At 36.9% G+C, this 21,178-nt stretch overlaps 1 protein-coding gene across 8 annotated transcripts in view; it reads right to left on the reverse strand.

The window, feature by feature from the left end:
• Positions 1 to 21,178, reverse strand: part of FTO (FTO alpha-ketoglutarate dependent dioxygenase) — a 263,803-nt gene that overhangs the window by 143,607 nt on the left and 99,018 nt on the right. For all 8 annotated transcript variants that reach the window (XM_075510613.1, XM_075510611.1, XM_075510616.1 and 5 more), the window contains one exon: positions 3,132 to 3,256. In XM_075510613.1, coding sequence (XP_075366728.1) covers positions 3,132 to 3,256 — 125 coding nt within the window. The remainder of the gene's footprint in view (positions 1 to 3,131; positions 3,257 to 21,178) is intronic.

Genomic DNA, 21,178 nt, shown 5'->3' on the forward strand with positions numbered 1-21,178 from the left:
TACACAGGTTTGCATGGTTAGTCCAAAATTCACAGCTGTTCCCTTCACCCTCTATTTGTTACAGTAGAATCTAGGGTTCCCCTGACTTTATAAGCTGAACAGTGACCTCCTATGAGCAGAGGTCAAGAAGGGGTCAGTTCAAAGGGCTAGAGCAGCTCTTTAACAGCTATAACAACCTGTCCATCAGGCACTATCATGCAGTATAAACAAATCTGGGGCTTTAGAAACTCTGGACCATTTCTGTTAACACTTAGAGGACATTCACTGAGTCCTACCTGAAGTATTTTGGATCACTATCACTCAACATAGAACAACTTGAATCCCTAGAAGACCTGCCCAGATAGTTAAGATACTGATGACATCTTTGAGTCAAAAGTATATGAAATGGCGAGCCATAAGGCTAAGTGCACTACCCTGTGTTTTGGACTATGGAGCTGAAATAAAAACTTAAAGGGTAATTTCAGTTGGTTAATATGCAGAAATACTGGTACAACTTAAATAATGCAAGGACATGCTTTAACCAAGTAGATACATACACATATCAAAACAGTTCAGATGCCTTTCTCTGAGAAAGGCTAAATTTCTAAAAGTTGAGTCAGTTTGTATGAACTATCAGTTTGTAGTTCCCAGCATGGTTTTTTTTTAATTTAAGGTGTCAATGGCACAAATAAAACCCATGAAAGAACAGTATCCCTACATAACTCTACAAAGACTACGTGCAGAGTAAAGTTTTTGCCAGCTGCCCTCCTTTCATTGACCTAAATTTCTTGAAGTTGTACTGTTCATAATGTGCTCTCTAATGCACAATGTAAGGTAATTAGAGTCATCTGTATTTAACTTCCAGAGGAAAAAAATTCTATTATCTAATCTAGCTGATCCCCTGATAGCCTGTTGAAAGTAAAATACTGTAACCTATTGCCTGCCCTTTGACAAGTGCTAATTATTTCCTGTCCAAGCACATTTTTCTCATGTAATTCCAAAGTACACAATAGACTGATCTCTAAAACATGGGCAGCCCTGCTAGTACCACGGCGGACGTTTTATAACTTTCACCACCGTATGCTTGATGGCTACCACACTCAGTGCTTCATTTCAGACATCTAGCTGAAGCTTTGATGAAGTAAAGTGAGGTGTATGGTAACAGTCTGTTTATGCAGATCATATGGATGAGACTCTCAGATAGGTCACTGGGATGGGAAACATCAAATGGAAAGAAAAAGGATTATGGATATTTAATACTCAAAGGACACTTTCTTTCCGAACTTTCAAGGCACAATGCTCTTGAAATTTTCTTTCAGGTGTTTAGTTCTAAGGAGGCCTGCACTTTGTCTGCTTGTGCCTCTCCCCACCCCCGCCAAGAACTTCAGTGTTTCCGTGTCGGAGACTAGACTATGTCTACAGCTGCAACACTGGCTCCAGCCTCTGATTACATTGTGAGCAGAGGCCAGAAATGCTGTAACCACAGTACTTTTAAATGAGTCCCGATTGCCATGATTCCTGATGACTTTGTATATTAGGAAAGCATTGTTAAACTAAAAGAACACTAAAAAGATAGTCCACTCATTAGAATTGTTTAGCCTTTTCCTAGCCCTACGAAGGTTTCTATTCTGGTTCACAACAAAGATGCATGTGTCCCATGGAAAAACCTTAAGTGATTTCCTCTGTTCCCAATGTAGCCAAACCGTTTGCATTTTTTAGTAAGCACGGTGATGGAAGGCAACCCCCCACCCCCCAATCCTTTAAATTCCTCAAAAAGGAAGAAACAAAAACCACATGATAATATGAACAATACTGTAGACCCACCTTACTAAGCTCTTTTCCACTCTGAGATCTTGACTGATTAGTATACAAATAAACATTCCATACTCCTAAGAACAGACTTATAAAAAACAGCCTCTAACTTGTAATAATAATTGCTACTATGTAATAATGTTTCATTTTTATCTAAAGCTTCTAAAATGTTTCAAGTCCACTCACTGTAATTATTGGGAACAGCAAAGCCACTCAAGTGTCAGATCCAATATCCACAATTAACTTTTTAAAGTCAAACTCATAGAATTTTCAGGAACTTTCCAAAATTACACACTAACAAAACACAGGAGAACTCCCTTAACTGGAACATTTCGTGCAGCTAAAAAAATCATGCCCATTAAGTGCTGATTTTGATTAACAAAATGTCATTTAAAAAAAACCTTTTGACTAAAAACTGTATTTAATTGTAAGCACAGGACATCTCCTGGTTTTAAAGGAAAACTGTACATTTGGTAGAAAAATTTCATAGACTGTTAGCTATTTTATGTAAATATCATAAATAAGAAAAAAAAAGAGATTACTAAATGAGTATAAATCTATAGCTTTTAGAAATAGATGTGAAAAAAGGTGACATCAACTCATTTAGCAGCTAAAGAGAAGGACACAAGGTGGCATACAGTGGAAATTCTCTTTTTTGAATTCACGTATTTCTGAAAGAACTAGAAGTATGATGTATCTGTAGTTTCTGAAATGCATTCATCTGACTACATTCCAGTAACATAAACTTTTTCCAACAAAAACATAAACAACTTTTTAAAATTGTTAACAACATCACCTGATATTTAATATTACCATGGCAATACATTCAATTTAAGAACTCAAGTATAATAAAACAGTCACATGACACAAACTCCAGCAATACGTGCATTTATGCCAATCTCACCCAATAGAACCCAGCTAACAGCAGTAGGACACCATGAGAAAATGTGAGGATCATGAAGAAAGCAGACAAGAAGGGTATCTATTAGCATGGCACGCCAGCAAGGACTATTGCTCATATTGTTAGCAGTATAAGGAAAACCTTAGGGCACTTAAGGTGATACCAATCCTCAAATATGTATGCTGCCTATCAAGCTGTTATCAATAGATTGCACTATATAAGCACAATAAGGGAGCATTCTACCACTCAAAGTAACTCTGAAATCAGAAGCAGAAACATGGACTATTCCATTCAAGTAAAAACACTATTTGAACAGTAAAAAATTTTGACTTGTTTTTTAAATGTCAACTTGCCCCCACCTGCAAGTGGATTTATAGGAGTATATTTGATATTCTTGTTTCTAATTTTATTATCTTACTATTTTTCTCAAATTCCTCACCTTGCTGTCCATTCTTTACGCAGCCTTTGTCGCTCAGTAAGAACTAGCAAGAAGCAGCTGATGGTTTCATTCCTTTGTTCCTCAATTTGTTGCTCTTTTCCAACTTCAGAGAGGACCAGGCTTGTCTTAAAGGGAAAAACACATAAAAATTATAATCTAGAAATAGGAAACAATGTGTAAAATTAATAAAAAGCCCATAAGCAAATAAGGACAGTAAATCAATAGCTTTTTTTATTACAGTTCCACTGCTGACAAATCAATACAGTAAATGATGGTTAGAAATGGCCACCATATATTTGGTATTTAATCAATGTACATGGCACATAAGGTAAACCTTAAAATCTCATTGCTTTAAGTAACACAAGACATCGTGCATTCTAGCTCTCATTTTCTTGAGGCATAATTCTTTTCTAAATATTTTCTTGTATCAAATCATATCAGAAATATTTCCCTCAATACAGCATTCGTTTGGGGGATTTCCCCCTCCCCTTTGATCCCTGGTGAAGCTAAAGTAGAAAATACATGTTTGTATTGTATCTTCTGAAAGGAATTTCTGATGATGTACCCATGCTCTCTTTATCATGAAATATTTCAAGTAAACAAGTAGTAAAACTCTACCTTTTTTCATTTATGGAATAAATTAAAAATCGCTAATATACACACACATATACATATACATACACGCAAAGGATTTAAGTTATTGTGCAGTAGGATCACACTCGGTCTCTGCAGACCAAAAGTTACTGGCCTTCCCAAATGTTGTGTTGACAGTTAATGTTGATGTAATGAGACTGCAGATCTTCTTACCATCCCTTCATCCACCCAGCAAGCTACCTCCAGCTCCCTCACTCCATCTTTACCTTCAACTACTAACTCGCCCACCATTTTCTCCTCTTCCTTCCCCTATGGTACATGCTGGGAAAAGAAATGGCACATGCTGATGGTCATGCTACTAACATGTAAGTCGACCAGTGTACATCTGCTGACTTGACGTGCAGCAGTCCAACCACAACACAGAGATCTAGAGTTGATGCTGCAGTCTTTTCCTTCAGTGAAAATATTGTATTTGCCTTTCTTGCCTTAACAAGCCACTGATTTTCACTTGATCATCTTTGCTATTCTAACCTTTGAACACACGTTCTGCAAACGTATCGAAGTATCTAAAACTTCTGGGAAGGATGACTGAATGGCCAGAATGCTTGCACAAACCTCGTTTTTTCACAGAAAAGGAGGCCAAAAAATGTTTCTAACCTGAGCAGTTGTGGAATTGAGTTTGAAAACAGAACTCAAATATCACCAAGAGCTGCAATTACTGCCCCCAGCATGGCCTTTTTTATAGGAACAACATGACAAAAAGACATGGCATATTGCCTCCTCCTCAACATCACATACCCATTACATTCTGCCCTGCCCAAATGTACAACCACTAAAATTCCTCCGGGGATTCTGTGAGATAAATGGTTGTTATTATCTTCAGTTTGTGAAAACAGGAAGATCTATCCTTGGTCTGACAGGTTTTTTTTTTTCCACAAGAAAGAATAATATGCAGATTATACACTTCTTAAGCTATGTAAAGGAAGCAGTGACATTGCTACTACCATGGTGGTTCCAAGAGACAAGCATGACAGGGTTCATAGAGACAGAACATAATTTTATTACACCAATATCAGATGACAAAGACCAAAAAGCACCTTCATCCCCATCTCCCAGCTCTATCAGTTGGCCTACCAAAAGGCATTAGCCCATAATATGGGATTTACAGATCAAAAAGAACATTTTCTTGTAAAAACCCCAAATGTTCAAAACTCTGTCTATACACATCACATTCTTGACCCTGCTTTGACATTACAAAGCAAACAAAAAGCCAGAGAGTATTTTCAGATAAGGATTCCCTAACATGGGTTTCCCTTGCACTGACCTACAACATCTTTTCCACAAACTCTAATATCCGCCAACTTCAACAATGCTGATCTTACAGCCTCACTTCCAGCAACTGCACAGTTTAAAGCAGGATTTGATAAAGAACTTCAGCATATGAGAACATACATGAGATTAAGAGATATACGTTCTTTAACTGATGTAAATTAACAGGCCTTGTCATTCAGAATAAATACGCCTATTAAGGCTTTAACTTTTATATTTACCATGTGCAAGACTTGACACAGCACTATAACTAAAGCTTATCTCTGTATTATAGGATGATCAGACTGTAGCCATACAGCTAGGTCACAGTGCACCAAGATTTCCTTTTCTGAATCCTTGGATGGCCTTATTAATCACAATGGGATAGGGAAATCCACTGGTGATAGTGCAGAAGTCTACTTCTCTCCAAGACTGCAGAAAAGCCCCAAGTTTAATGGTGCTATGCCTCATAAAGCTGAAAGTATAGCTATTTGCAGGCAACAAACTTCAAGATCCCCTAAATAAGTGATTCCCAAAGTGTAGAACAGGGAGAACTGATAGTTCCTAAAGAATTTTCAGTTAAAATCTGATGAAAAGAGGATGTGATTAGAGTATTATCAGTCAGAGAAAATGGGTGACCACTTCTCCAAGTATTCACAATCACATAATGCTTTTGTATAAATTCTGATGGCCTGGCCAAATGGCAACTTTGGTACTGAGTTCCACTACCTAAAGTCCCCTCCATCGACAGGAACATAATAATTCTGGAAACTGAACATAGTTTAATTTTTAGTGAGAGAACAATTATATTGCCCCAGCCTTCTGTTAACACCTTTCATTTATGTGGTGATGTACACAGTTCAAGTCAAACTCATAGTTTGACACTGACATCATAAACGCTTCTTTACTGAGCCGTATGAGTACAGTTGCAGCTACCTGGAGGGTGAAATAGTACTACTAAGCAACATACAACAACAATACATAGCAATTTAACTGATTTACTTCTTTTCTAAGAGAGCTGAGGGCAGTAAGGTTAGCCGGAATGCGAGTGCAGGGCTTGATATGTAGCTTTTATAAAGGCATTTCTTAATAACTTGCTATTCTTATCATCTCAATAAAAATCCCAAATTGTAACAAATAAAGCAGCATTCTGGGTAAAACAATATTATAAAACAAGTTCCTTTGAAAGTTTTCTTTTCTATGTAACTTGTTTGGGGATTTATTTTTAACAAGGGGATTCAATATATACCTCGACTGATAAAGGTCAAGGGTTCAAGAAACTCGGTCAAAGATGTTATCAGCTGGGAAAGCCATTTCCTCACATCAACACTGATAAAAATCCATCAGAAACCCAGCCGATACTACCCCTGCTCTAAAGGGCAGGAGTGACCTTCTTTTGAACATCACTATAGTTGCACATCCCATCAAAGAAAATCCGACCTTGTGTCTCAATTCTTTTAATGTTCTTTAATGACAGATAATTGTCTGCAGAGGCCCCCTTTGCCCAATGCTGAGTGAAGCCTTCACATTTCTGAACTGGACTCAACACTGACTCAGTGTTTTTCAGCACACTTGGGACCACAGGACAGTAGAGTAAATAAACAACGTAACCAGCCTACAGCCTGTCTTATCTCATCTTTGTGTTCACAGAGATTCTTGAGGGTGGTAATGTTTACAAATTGTTGAAACTTTCTTCTGCTTCCTGAGCTAGCAAAAACATATCCTGGACAACATAAGCAACGAGATTACGCAAATTGCTTATCACTTGGGGGAAGCAACTTCTTGTCTCATTGGCCAGCATGTCTCTTTATTAAGTAGTACTGTTAACATTTCCAGCAAATCTTCCCCGTTTCTCCTTACAGATCTATTAATGTAGTTAGGGCATTTCCTTATAAATCCCAAATGGCATGGTCTTAAAAACAAACACACAACCCACCTACCAAAAAAGTCCAAAGCTATATACGCATATATACATAGCAGTTGCAAACCCAGTTTTCTATGTTAAGGATAGTATTTAGGAAATTATACCCTTTACCTTCCTCCTGCTACAGCGGCAAAACTAAATCTAGTGCTATACTGACATATCAGGCACAGCCATTAGAGCATCTTCTCTTACTATGTAAGAAAGAAAGGTACTAAGATAAGATTTTAAGAGACCAATATAATATTCCTCTCATACCCATTGACAAGATATACCAGTGACACAGGACTGAATAGAAACTGTTAATAACCAAGTCTTACCATTCACCCAGGATACACACTCAAAATTAGATACCTTTTGAGTCTTAACAAAGATAACCTAGGTATTGTAACAGGATTACAATAATATCTTTTTTCTTAGATACACAACAGAAGAAACCATGTTTCAACATCAATAGGCCACTACCCTGCTTAACAGTATGTATCCTGGGTGAATAACGTGACATGCTTACAAACAAGGAACAAGAAGCAAACTCTAAACACTCCAAAACCCACACTGGTACATTTTTGGTCTTTTGAAGCTAGATTTTCCTTCCTTCAATACAGACCTCTCGAGGAGCCAGACTTAAGGTTAGAAACATTGTATAGCTGGAGACATGAAGCCTAGTATTCTGTCAAACAAATTAGCCTTCAGTCTGAACTAAAGTGGCACTTGGGACAGTTTGTCTCTTGGTCCCACTTTATTGGGTCAACAAATCAGATTTTTCATTCTGAGTTAAGATTTAATTTACTCACCACCAGTTTAAATAGGATAAGCTTCTGAAGCTTTACTAACCACTTCTACTTTAATATAGCAGTCATCTCTCAATAATCAGTAACTAATACAGAAAGGAAAAACATAAAGCGTAAAATCTGTAGGCAGGGCTAAAATTTTACGTGTTGTTCTGTATCTTCCTTGTTACTTTTGTGAATTTATTTTGCTCTTACTGCAGAAAGTATCCTGATGAAATTCTGTAAAACTAGGACACCGTGCCTTTTAGAAGGGGAAAAAAAAAAAGAACCTGAAATCTATTAAGCCATGTTAATTTAACATGTCATAACTTCTATGTGATAAAAAAAGCTAGTAATTGCTTACAAACCACTGCTCATTTCTTCTTTACTTTTAAAATTTTTACCTAAAATATGAGCAAGCACACCCGTTTTCATTGATACAATGGAAGCAGCCAGTATGGTTTAAGTTATCACCCAATAATTTGGGCACATTAAACCAAATTCTCTGCCTTTTGTTTATTAATCCACTATGCCAGATATCACAGTTTCACTCAGCAACCCTCATGTTTTGGATGATATTGAAAAATGGCTCATGTTTGTCAAAGAAAGTAAAAAAAAAAAAACCATGGTAAAGAGGAAAAAAGCGTTGTTTATAGAAGCCAGCTGCTCTGGCTTCGGCGCCAGCAGCTCTTCATCCTGCTATTTTACGCTCGCAACCCCCACTGCCCCCACTGGCACAGGTACAACTAAATGTTGACTTCAATGCTTCAGAGAGCACTCAACTGATTCTGTACATGATTAATTGCCAAAGACATGGCTGACCATATGGAACAGAGAAAGCATCAAGTAATTCATACTTCTGTATATGATCATTTGGCCCCTGTTGTTTTAATGTACAGGAAAGAGCTAGTATAGCACAGACCTGGTGTCTTGCCCTTGACAGCCCATTAAGAAATCTCAAAGCACCTAGTTGAAGTTATGCTGTTGGCTTTTCAATAGCAGCCTAATAAAACAGAAGCAAAGCTTTCCAACTAGTCTTAAATCTTTCACATACAGTACATTAACCACTGCTGCTAAAACAACTGGTTTCTTATGATAGGAAATGGGATTTGATTTCTAGCCTCTGCATGCTTACTGAAAGCCTTTTTCTGACCTTTGGAGGGTTTACAGAATCATTGTTCGTTTTTCCTGCCATTTTCCCAGTTTCTTGCCATGGTGATCCTAATAGATTTGTTTAAGGTTCACTACATTCTACTCTTACTAGCTGTTATATGCAAACTGTACAATGAAGGTAGGCTCATGGGAGCTGAAAGGAAAGAAATTATTATTAACTGTTTTCTTCCTGAGAGTCAGAGAAGTCACTGCAACATCTAAACATAATTTACTTTTAAAGACCCTATAAAGCAAAACAAAAAATTCCTGAAAAGAAGCAATATACTAGCGCGTGCTTTCTTTCATCAGACTGGAGACAAATCATCAAATTTCATTTGAGAAGGAAGGACAATTTATTTTAAAGCTGTAGTATTCTCAAGGATGTCTGACACAGAGCTCAATGAAAAGAAAAAGGTGCAGACTTGGAATATATGTCAGTATCATTAACTGCTTTATATTAGTTTTATCTACCGTTAACATCTTTTCAGTCATATGCAGTCAAAGAAAAATGTTTAAATAATGTTTCCCTGTCAAGGCTCTTAAGATGACAGTGCTAAAAGTTAATCTCCATCCTCACAGATCTTCTGGCAGTTTTGACATATGTTGGCAAGGATGTATTTGCTGGCACCTTCCATTAGAAAATATTTACATGGAGTTTTCTTGTCTGTGGATTTTCTAGTTGTCTCAATGATCCTCATGGTCTGCAGGGCCTTATGTGGGAAATCCTAATCACTGGACATTCATCAGTGGTAATTTCCCAGGCTACTGAATTCAGCTAACACTATTAATACTCCAACAGAATACATGAATAATCCACAAGTCAACATAAAACTCCATAACCATTCTGGTTATTGATAGAGCACTTCCAACATTAAACGGTTTGTCCGAGTCAAATATTGTGTCTGTATTTAAAGAAAATATAAAGGAATAGAGATTTTTATGAAAGACATGTAATTTGTATTTTTGTAGGGTAAAAGGAACGGAGGCTCAAGTTCCTGGTGTGAAACCATTGCCACAAAGATGATATATTCTCCCCTACCATTATATTCAATGGTGCACATCTAAACTAAGCAAGTACATAACCCAATTATAAAGTAGAATGCTTAAAGTTAGACATACACTTAAGCTCTATATACAAGTCTATATGCATTAAAATGTAGGGAGCCCTGCCTCTCTTTGAGGTATTCACTGCCGACAACAAAGGATGAATACCTGACTTGATAGATGAGCAGTCCGACCTAGAAAAAACTACAGACCTACAGAGAGTAGATCACTTAGATATTTCCAAAGAAACTTTAGGTCTTGTCTACACTAGAAAGTTGTACCATTTAACTATAGGAGCTATACCATTTAACTGGGGAGCTAAAGCAGTACATTTTCTAGCTATATGAGTTTAAAGGTCATGAATCAAACCAGGCAGAGTGTATTTGGAAATAACCATTACCTTTATGCCTATATAAGTGTTTTTATACTAGTATACTACTATACTATACTTGAACCATATATTTAGGAAAAAGGAATCCAAACAGAAGTAATGACCAAGTAGTTTTTGGTTACTCTGGCATGCCAAAACTGAATGAATTTCCAGTGGAGAAAAAAAAGCCTTTTTTACTGGATGATTCAATGCAGTTATGATAGGTCTCTGAAAGATTTTCAATACTTAGTTACAAAGAAAAAAGAAGTATAAAGATCAACACTTTCAAAATATTTTTGCTGCACTAATTGGTTTGGCAATGTTCTAAAGGTGAAGTATAACCCGTCTCATCAAGAGCAACCAAACCACTTGATATTTGGAGTAAGAGTGGCTTAGCATCTTCAGATGTATGGGTGAGTGAAAGGTTACCCTTTAGCCACATTCTCCCAGAGCATGGCCCCTCCACCTCTGAACCATCAATAGCACAAAGACTGAAGCAGGCCTACCATGCATAGTGGATTATATGAAGTGTAAAACATTGTGGGGAAAAAGCTTTTGAAAGAAGTCAGGAAAAAGAAATCATGCTTGCAAGAAGACCCAGCTGACAGGCTAGTCCCTAACAAGTGAATATGTTTGAAAACATTGTGAATGCAAGAAAAGAGCACGCCTTTTGTTTCCAAACCTACAGTGTGTCCTTACCCCAACTGTTGCCTGCATGGCTGAACATATGTTTTCTGAACAAGAACTGAAGCAGAAAGTGTTCTTTGTTATAATTCACTCCTTTGTATACACCTCCCTTTTCCCATTTTGGTCACATGCAAACAGTAGTTACGCTGAACACTTAAGTTCTGAAGGACTGCACAGCAGTGTATGCTTCAGTGACTATTTACTATTGCTGAAATCAGTTGAGCTAAGATGCAATACAAGACTCACTTCACCAATGTGCACTCTGGACAGCTTACATTTTGCAATACTGAATCATGCCACGTACAACCTGCACAAGTTCACTTTGCCAGCAGACAGAATTTTCACCATCAACAATTATGTGCAGTTCTAATAAGCACAGAAGAATAATACAACAAATGATCTTATGCGTTCAAAAAGAACTCAAAAGAGTACCCTATAATTTTCTTAGCATATCAAAATTAACATCATCAGATATTATGAATAATTTAGGGAGGGAGGGAGGAGAGGAAAAAAATGATGGGCTTCAAAGCCAGAAGTAGGTAACACCACCTCACAAACACTGAAATGAACTCTAGTTTGAATTAAATACTCATATAATTTTATTGATTCTAATGAGATAATTCCACATGTAAGCAAGGCTTTGCTTTGACTTATCTAACTTATACTGAAGCCCTAATATGCTAAGCTACATACAAGCTTCTCTTAAAATATTTACAGATGAAAACTTATACCAAAATCTCCAACCTAGACACCCAGTCCTTGTAGCACTCAAAATACAAACTGGAGTCACTAAACTTAATATTATTGGTCATACAAAAAAATATTTTTAAACATCCCCAAAACATGAAGAAAGATGGAAAACAGGGAGTGCTAGATTCTGAATTAATTATTGCATTTTTATTTGTGACCACCTTTTAGTGTTTAATTACTTCATATTACTGATTTCCTTGAAAAGTACATCTTAGTATCTATTTAGTACGGAAAAGCCTAGAACACCAACATTTTCCTCCCATCACTGCAGCCACTACCTGTTGCCATCAAGCCACTTATTGCCTTAGCCACAATACTTTCTAGCACAATGTCTAGTAAAAATACAGCTGCACAATAATTTGGGATGTATTCCCAATGTCATTGGTTTTATTGAAATAATTTAAAACACAAAAAGCCAAGTTACAGAATGGATTAAACACAGCAGAAAGAAGAAGTTGCAAGCCACAATCAAATGAAATAGCAAGCCACTTACATCCAGAAGCGCTCCAAGATGCATGCCATAGCAGAATAGCAATTTAGTACATATGCAAGATAACCACATACAGCTGAATCATATCTTTGAATGGCATAAGGGTTTCAATGCCTTTATCATTCTCACAGTACTGTAAATGCACCAGGTCTGTGGATATCCCTGTGAGAATGGGACTCTCACCATGTTGTTTCAGAAATGAAGTTTTGTCACATTTGGCTCAAGTAACAGCTTCATTACCCCCAGTGACACCGTGGCACACCTCTATGTAGATTTAAAATTCATAATCGTGTAAGTGCAGTAGTAATACTAGCTGTCATGGCAAAAGGGACAGAAAAAGAATTTAGAGCACGCCCCTGGGGAGAGCATAGGAACCTGATATATTATATGTATTTAATATATGGAGAATATGGCATTGTCAAGCAGCAAGGAGGACACCACCACCCACTACTAGAGGTTGATGATTAAAACAGCATTTGGAAATAAACTTCTTTGCAAGCCATGATCCTTGTTCCTTAACTGAAAAGTAGGCAATCTGATTTCAGTGCCTTCTCCTCCTCCAGTTTTGTTATAGTACGTAACTATATTTTTACATAAAAACATGTGCTAGGCACTTCATATATGGGCCATGCAAATGGTGATGACCTGCCATTGAGGGTGTCCAGTGTAAGTGTATACATAAACATAATACATGAGCAAATTTTAAAAATGGGGGACCGACAAAGGAGAATGTGCAGAGAAGTCTACTGATTTAACTCTCATCAAACAGTCACCCATAATACGTACAGATGCAGTACTTACGGTAAATATAGATTCCTTTGGGGGGGGGGCAGGAAATTACTTATTTTTACTTCTCTTGCATTCAGACTATGTTTAGGAACAAAGTTTTGCACATGTCATCCTGACTTATTAGAGCATAAAGCTACATAATCCTGTTATATACATATATCCCACTGACATATGGATACTAATTTCCCATTATGAGTGATAAAGGGGAATATGTCTTACTAGTATATACAGGCAACACAAATTTTACACTTACAAGAAAAAAGACAATTGCAAAATGAATTCAGTAGTCCAGGTACACCTACAATGCTCAATAAGGCAATGCTTCATTATAAGTAATACATCTGCTCAAACTTACAAACCTGTAGGCTCAAAAGAAACTTACACTTTTTTCCAGGACAAAACCAACCTTCATCCTAAATTAAATTAAACTGAAAGTAAACTCTGCCTCATCCTCTATGTGTATGCCTGTATACTCTTTATACAGATATACACAGACCAGGGTACAACCCAGATAGCACACCTGCAGTCACAGCTTCCGTCGCATCCTGCAGTACGCCATCATGGAGTTGGAGCATTAATCCACGGTACACGCAGGCAGACCTCCAGCCCTTCCGGGGACAGGACACTTTCCACAGAGGTTCTCATCCTCTTGTGACACTCAGCTGTCTACCTCTATCATGACAGGAAATCAGTAACATTTCTTGCTATTTATTGTTCTCCTGAATGCAATATATCTGTAACACCTATACTTTATAAACCTGTTAATGCAAACTATAGCCAGTTATTGATTATTCTATTCTGACAGAGTTGTGTTCCAGTAAAAGACCATGCTATACACTGCATTTCCTGGACTTTAGATTTGGATTCTGCCCATGTTTTCCTTTCATCAGAGAGATCTAATGTTATGGCGATATGGATATGACAAATATCAACATGTTAATAGTCCATGCTATCAAAGTAGCGCTTGTCTCCCATTAATATTCCATGATATCCCATATGGGTTTGTTTTCACTTTATTTTGATTTTGGAAAAGGATTTTTGCTCTGTTTCACACTCTTAGGAAGGGAGCAATAAAGCTCTCAGTAATTGGTTTATCTCCTCAGGAGAAAGAAAATAAAGGGTTCATTTTTCATCCTTAAAAGGAAAATTATCAACTAATTAACCCAACAATTAAAAGTACACACAAGGAGAGAACAAGGAAGTAGCTCGGGGCAAAATAAATCAGTTCAGAAAATTTTAAAATTTACTTTCTGTCACCTACTAGTGCATTAAAAAAAACCTTCTTCTGGGAATATTTTTATTTAGAGTCTAATCAAGTTCTAAATGTTGTCAATTTGTCATATTCATTTTCGATGAACGTTCAAGTATTTATAGATGAATACTTGAGAAAGAATTTAAAGCTTGAATGGCCAACTACTTGAAAATTTCACTATATCGAAAGCCATTAAATAGAAAATTTTCATTAATGACAAAGCATTCAGTCAGGGAAAATAAACTTTTATCATATGATTCATGTGCCTAATAAAGAAAACAAACAGTGTGGTCAACAGATCGCGTCAATTACTCTCTGAGCCAAAGTCACGTGCTGAAGATTCTGGCAATTCAACAAATGTGACATTTGCATGATGTGCTCACAAACTATGGCAATACAATTTGGCAAACAGAAAACACTGTTACTCTGTGACACCCCTTAACAATACATTCTGTTACACTGCACTGCAACATCCACAGGTCCTGCCTTACCATTTGCTAATGTTTCCTTCTATAGGCGAAATGAGATACGGGTTCTCAAGTTCAGCTGCAAAGTCCAACTTAAGAGAGAGGTCAAAGGTGGGTGACTAATCACCTCTGCACTCTTCGAGAAGGATCAGTTAATCCACTAGTCCGTTAAAGCAATGTCAAGGATGTATTAACATAAACTGGCCAAGCGTCCTTAGCAGACACATAGTGAGTACGTGCCACAATGGAGATGTTCTCCACTAACCTAGAGAAACCAATCTTTTGGATCTTCTGGGTTGCTGCAGAAATGAAAAACAGCAATTTGTGGAGAAGGGTTTGACCTGTGTTCTCTCACACAAAAACTTCTGCCCTTAAAGATACATCATGACGAGCTATACTAGAGCTCTAAATCTCCATTTAATGTTACTGTCTATCTACTTCACATTCTGCTTTAACACGACATTATAGGGCAAATCATACTTCACAGCATTCAGAGTCCACACATAAGAGGTATCGTCTATGTGAACAATCATCCAAACTGTTAATGTCGTACATATAAATATTTCTCTTCTTAAAATTTTTATTTAAGATGTTATTATGCAATCTTTTTATAGATACCAAATTAATTTTCAGGGATAACTTTAGATTCATTCAGGAAAAAATAAGCTAAAACATTTTCATTAGGATACGGACTGCCTTTTAACAATATTTGATTATTTTTTTATATTCATCAACAACTCTGTTGTCAAGAAGAGTGCATGCTGGAAGACTTACATTTGTTGTACTATTTATTTACAGTCTTAAAATGCTATACATTTATTTTTTCTGTTTCACAAAAATGTTTCTTAGATTTTTATTAACAGAGAGAACTACCCTAAAATCAAAATATTGTTATGTTCTTGAGTGCAAAATAATCTTCTTTCAAGGCTGGCAGATATCATCCCATTTAAACTTCTATGACTAGTCCAATCAGTTATTCTCACACTGGAGAGGTCACTAGATATAGTAAGTTGCTCTATATATAATACCTATGAAAAAGAATGCAGAAAGTTTAGATGAATTGTAAGAAAATTAAAACCCAAGACATAAAATTTCTGTGTCCGAAGCCTAAGAGCATAGCAGTTATTATGAGGAAAAATGATATTTTGATAATCATTTGTGAAAACATGTTATTGTCACAACATGTTGGTTTTAAAATACAGCAACCAAATACTATGAACTTCAGCTCACACTGAAGAGTTTTCACCTCAGGAAAGTCCTTATTTTTGTCTCAACTGCAAGTTGGCAAAGAAAAACCAATTTTCTATCTTGATTAACACAATTTGAAAACCTACAAAGTACTATTACTACTAAGCTACAACTTGCCGTATTCAGAACAGTGTTCTGCTTTGGTAAGCATGTGTTATTGCTTCATCTTCTAGAGATAATATTTTCCCCTTGCCTTGTTCATTCAGTGCTTATACATTCAGTACACACAGAATCTGTTGCATACAGCCCTCTTGGATCAAATTCATCACATTGGATGGATCACAGCCACATGTATATATTCTTTTCATGTGCTGGTATAAATCTACGTGCCTCAAAACCAGACATGAATCGAATTGTATTCGTGGTCCAAAATTATAACCAAATTTTTAAAAAAGCAAACAACCTGGAACAGAGATATCCCCAAAAAAGGGCTCGATTTTTGACCCAGTGCAGCACTTATGAGCACGACTTCAACTTTTTTGGCCTACAAAACCAACTACAGATGCCAGCCACAGATTACAATCAGCATTGGGTTTGAAATCACCTAAAATCTTGGGACTCGGGGCCAATTCTAGATAATCAAAACCAAAATAACTCATAAGATTTCAATGGTATCCTTCCTCCATACATCAATGACTACAGGTAGAAAAGCACAAGACTTACTTAAAAATCCTGAAAGCATTTAAAAAGGCTATACTTTGTTCATTTTTAAACTGATTAAAAGCACTGAGCATACTAATTTAATTTGACATTTTTAGAAAGTCTTAATTTTAAACGCCTACATCAACACACAAACAGCAACTGGTAAATTGTTATTTAAAGGGTTTTGGATGGAAAAGAGCAGTTCCAGCTTTGTTTACTACTTTTAGGATATTAGGAAAGGAAAGAGGAAAAGCTTCTTCGTTTTGTATTATTTGAGGTGAATCCACTGGCTCAGTTAAAAAAAGAAAGAAAAAAGTATCACAGGTCAAAAGAACAAAATGACACACAAAAATCCATTGCCAAACTGGCTGTCGGTTGGATGCACAAGAGTAATGCTAAACAACTGTGGTATGGAGACAAGATATGCTTTCTTTAAGACACTTTTACAATAAGTTATTTAAGCCTTGTGAACAGCCTTGCCTTGCACCCACCCCTCACACATTAATGAAAACAAAGGGGGCCCATTTACATTGTAACCGTGCAGTGGGGTTAAGCATGTGACCTTAAAGTATGGTGCGCCTGTGCTCAGTGGAAAGGTTCTTGACAATATAAACAAGAATTACTGCTGTTAGAGAAAGGGAAGACAATTAAAAACAATCTAGGATGCATGTTGTACAGCTGTTCAAGTTTCAGCTACATCTGACCTCTAAAGATGCTCCGTGTTTTACTTCAGAAACTTAAGCCATTTTAGTTTTATTAAAATAATCCTTCAACAAGAACTGAATTCGTGTGACAAACATGAGGTTTTATATGAGTAACACAATGAAAATTGTGTATTGCTGGCAAAGCATGCCATCGCTGCAGTTAAAAAGATGTTGTGGTCTGCACATCTCTTTCCAAAACAGAAGTTTACTAACAGCAAAAAGGAAATCTTTATGAAGAACGCTAAGAAAACCTGTTGAGAAAAAAAACTGTTCTTGAAACAAAAGAGACCTCAACAGGTCAAATCTCATAATCAAACCTGTTTGACAGACCTTTGTGCCCAGGCAAAAAAACGTGGGTGATTTCAGCAAAACTCTGCAGGCGCAGTGTCCCAATATAGATCAAATTGCAGGACCAAGCAGCCACAACATTTTTTTAAGCTTAATTTTGGATACCATTGATTCCAAATGCAATAAAGACAGACTGCAATTATGGTTAGTGTTTTCTTTATACATGCCTACAAATTTTCTAATAACTAAGAAAATACTTAAATTTTAAAGAGAAAATGATAGAACGAGCTTTTTTCCATCAGCCACTACAACTAATTGTCCTAATATTGTCCTTAAAAAATAGGGTTAGAGAAGAAAAACTTCTGAGAAAATAACAAAGATCTTGGCTAAGTTTCTCAAAACCACAATTTTCCTGCCTGTTTGATCTTTGTACAGTCAGCATAAGCCACTGAAACTCCTCCACAAATGAAAGGCATTCATGGGAAGCCATCAGAAAGCATTGCTCTTCCTCTGGGACCCAGGACAATAAAAGAAAAGTTTGTGTCTGCCACGTGGGCCTACGATTCAGCTTAAATGAACAAACCCACTGCAATATCCTTCAGCTTTGTGAAAGCGATACTTCCTGCTTTTTTGGAAGAAAGGAAGTCATATATAAACAGAACAAAGGGAAGAGGCAACACAAGTAGAGCCTCTCATAATAAATATTACAGTGAAAGTTTTGCTCATCAAACCAAGATTCAAAACATATTTTAATCTCCCAAGTTTTATGCCTTTGATGTATGTCGAAGAGGAAAGCTTATATATTTTGTAAGATTTACATTTCTAGTGCAAATAGCTTCGTATTTCATTTTTTCCCCTGTTTCTGAAACTGAGAATATATTGGGCTGATTCTGTTCCTTAATGCTGTGTCATATTGAGCACTTCTCTAGAGAACAGAAGTTAGGATGTCCTTTGGACATTTTTTCCCCACAAATAGGCTAGTGTTCCACTGAGCAAAGCACTGCAAAATCATTATAGTGGTGTAATGGTAATCTTTGTAACTATGAAATACTTCTTAAAATGCCAGCCTTCCTAGACCACAGGAAAGTTCAAATATTTGCACTAAACTCCATACCATAGAGAACCACTAAACTGCATTTCTTTGTGGTGCTAAAATTAGGAGAAGGTTATATAGCTTCAGGAGGAAGAGTAGTAATTTATTATCTGTAATTTCACCACTACATGCCCACAACAGCCTGATATAACACACGAAACATTAATTTTCAGAATTACAACATACAAAGCATAAACCTTATGCATCAGGGGCTCCCTTTATAACATCTTTTGTTAAATTCTGCACGATTTCCTTGCCCTCTCATACAACCTTTTTGTGCAGCTTTTCTTGTTCTCTCTTGATATAGCACCCATTGCTGTGACAAAAGGACCTGCACTTAAAATCACATTATCTTGCTGTAACACAGTCAAATAGCTGCTCATTTCCACAACCTTAGGTGAGGGCAAACCCATATACACTAATGATCCCCTCAGATGGTGTGAGGCAAAATAGCTGGAAGTTTCAATGTAAGTAACAATGAAAGAGAGCGGGTAAGCATGCTCTCTCTGGTTTTGCATGTTGTACAACACTCTTGCTTTGGTCTTAACAACCAACCATTAACTTTGGGGAACAACAGCAGAAGAGGAAATTTTCAAGTATAGTTTCACAAACACGGACGTCAGAAGAGCAAAGGTGAAAAATGCTAGAATTGACATTTTAAACAACTATTACAGTGAAGATAACTGTATTGAATATTGGTAGACTTAGTTTAACAATTTTTAAGGAAGACCTGTTAATTTCAGAGAAATACGAAACTAATACAAAACAGATACAAGTGAAGAAAACTCTGGCCAGTAGATAGGTGTGTAGTTTAGGAGGTGGGAAGGAGGAAGCAGCTGAGGAGGTGACAAAAATCTTTTCACAGCTGTAGCAGCCCCTATGGAGCTGATAAAGACTCTCCCCCTATGTATCATTTCAAAGGCACATGGAGCCATCTTTCCAGAAGCCAAATCTTTTCAACATCTAGTGTTAAAGTATTCTCAATCAGTCCATTCAATTCCAAAGATATATGGAAGAGAGATGTGAGAAGCTGTCCAGAGACGGTAACTTGCAGATAAAGGAAAAAAGAGAAGGCAGAGATTTCAGGGACAGCAATAACACAATCATAGCAGATTGCCGTTCTCAAGGAAAATAAGTGAAATGCTGTAGGAGAAGAAAGGGTTATAGTACCAGAAAATGAATACAGATTTCAACCTAGGAACAGTCAAGAAAAGATTATTCTAGAACTATTAGAAAACCAACAATAAAATTATAATCAGAAGTGCCAAAGCTGGAACGACACCAAAGAAACTTCAAGGAGCCTGACAGGGAAGACAGGTGTCTTGTCAATAAATACTGTGCCAGAAGAAGGTTCATGCACAACTTCTTAAGTCATTTGCCCAAAGCAAATAGCAAGCAAATGAAAATGTGAGGAATAATAGGATTCTTGTCTCCTACTCTCCATTTCCCTTCATGTTGCCATATGGTATCCATATCTGTGAGGATAAGCGGTACTTTGTACCCTGGTGTTTCAGTTTTCATGACACTTTACAAGTCTCATTGCTCATTTCACCGCTTTCCACTAGCTACTCCTTAATGACACCCAGCCATTGCTTCCTTTGCTTTCCCATAAAAACAACATACTCAGGAAATAATGAATGTATATTTGTCTCTTTCAAGTAACTGCAACTCTGTTTTAACCATTTACTTCGCAATAAACTTTTTAAGAGAGCTTTTTTCCCACAAAAGAAGTCTATATCTTAAGGATCACAATATATTGATTTTTTAAAATACACAAATAATATCCCATGAGCTACAACCTACATTAATTCCCCCACGTCAGGGAAAAAAAAAAAAAAATCACAACAGATACAACAACTGAGCACTCCATAGCTCATTTTGAGTCTTCAGCCCAAACAAATACCCAGCGACTGGTACAGTTCACGAAAAGGACTATCAAATTACTTCTAATAGCGAATTGCTACAAAGCATACTTTGCTAGATGGAGTTACTTAAGAAGTTGCCGTGGAAACAAGAAAGAATTGGCCCAGAGAGGAGTAGTGTAAGCTTATTAACAACAGCATGCTCAAGTGCTCCGAGCCTTAACTGAAAGAACTGCCTGAAAAGGCAGAGTCGTTTAGTCTCCTCTGACGAGTGCAAATAGTGGACTCAAACCAGTTGTCAAGACTGAGCAGGTTTGGTGAAGATGCAGGTAGCGCCTGAGGAGATGCTAGAAGGGAAAATGAATCCTCCAAAACTGCAGAAGCCAGGAAAGTACCTCAGGAAAAAAATACAGTTGTGAAGAATATGACTCAAAGATTTGACTTTTGGCAGGGTGGTCTCTCTCTGCTTATTCTTTCTCAGTGCAAAACTGCTACATAGTCTACATGAGAAAATTCTGCATTTTTCTGCAGAATTCTGCATTTTTCTGCTACCTTAGTAGCCTTTGAAGCAGGTATCAAAACTTATGATTTAAAAAAGAGAATTCTCTGTAGAAGA

Source organism: Mycteria americana, chromosome 8 (assembly GCF_035582795.1).
Source record: "Mycteria americana isolate JAX WOST 10 ecotype Jacksonville Zoo and Gardens chromosome 8, USCA_MyAme_1.0, whole genome shotgun sequence".
Classification (NCBI taxonomy): Eukaryota; Metazoa; Chordata; class Aves; order Ciconiiformes; family Ciconiidae; genus Mycteria; species Mycteria americana.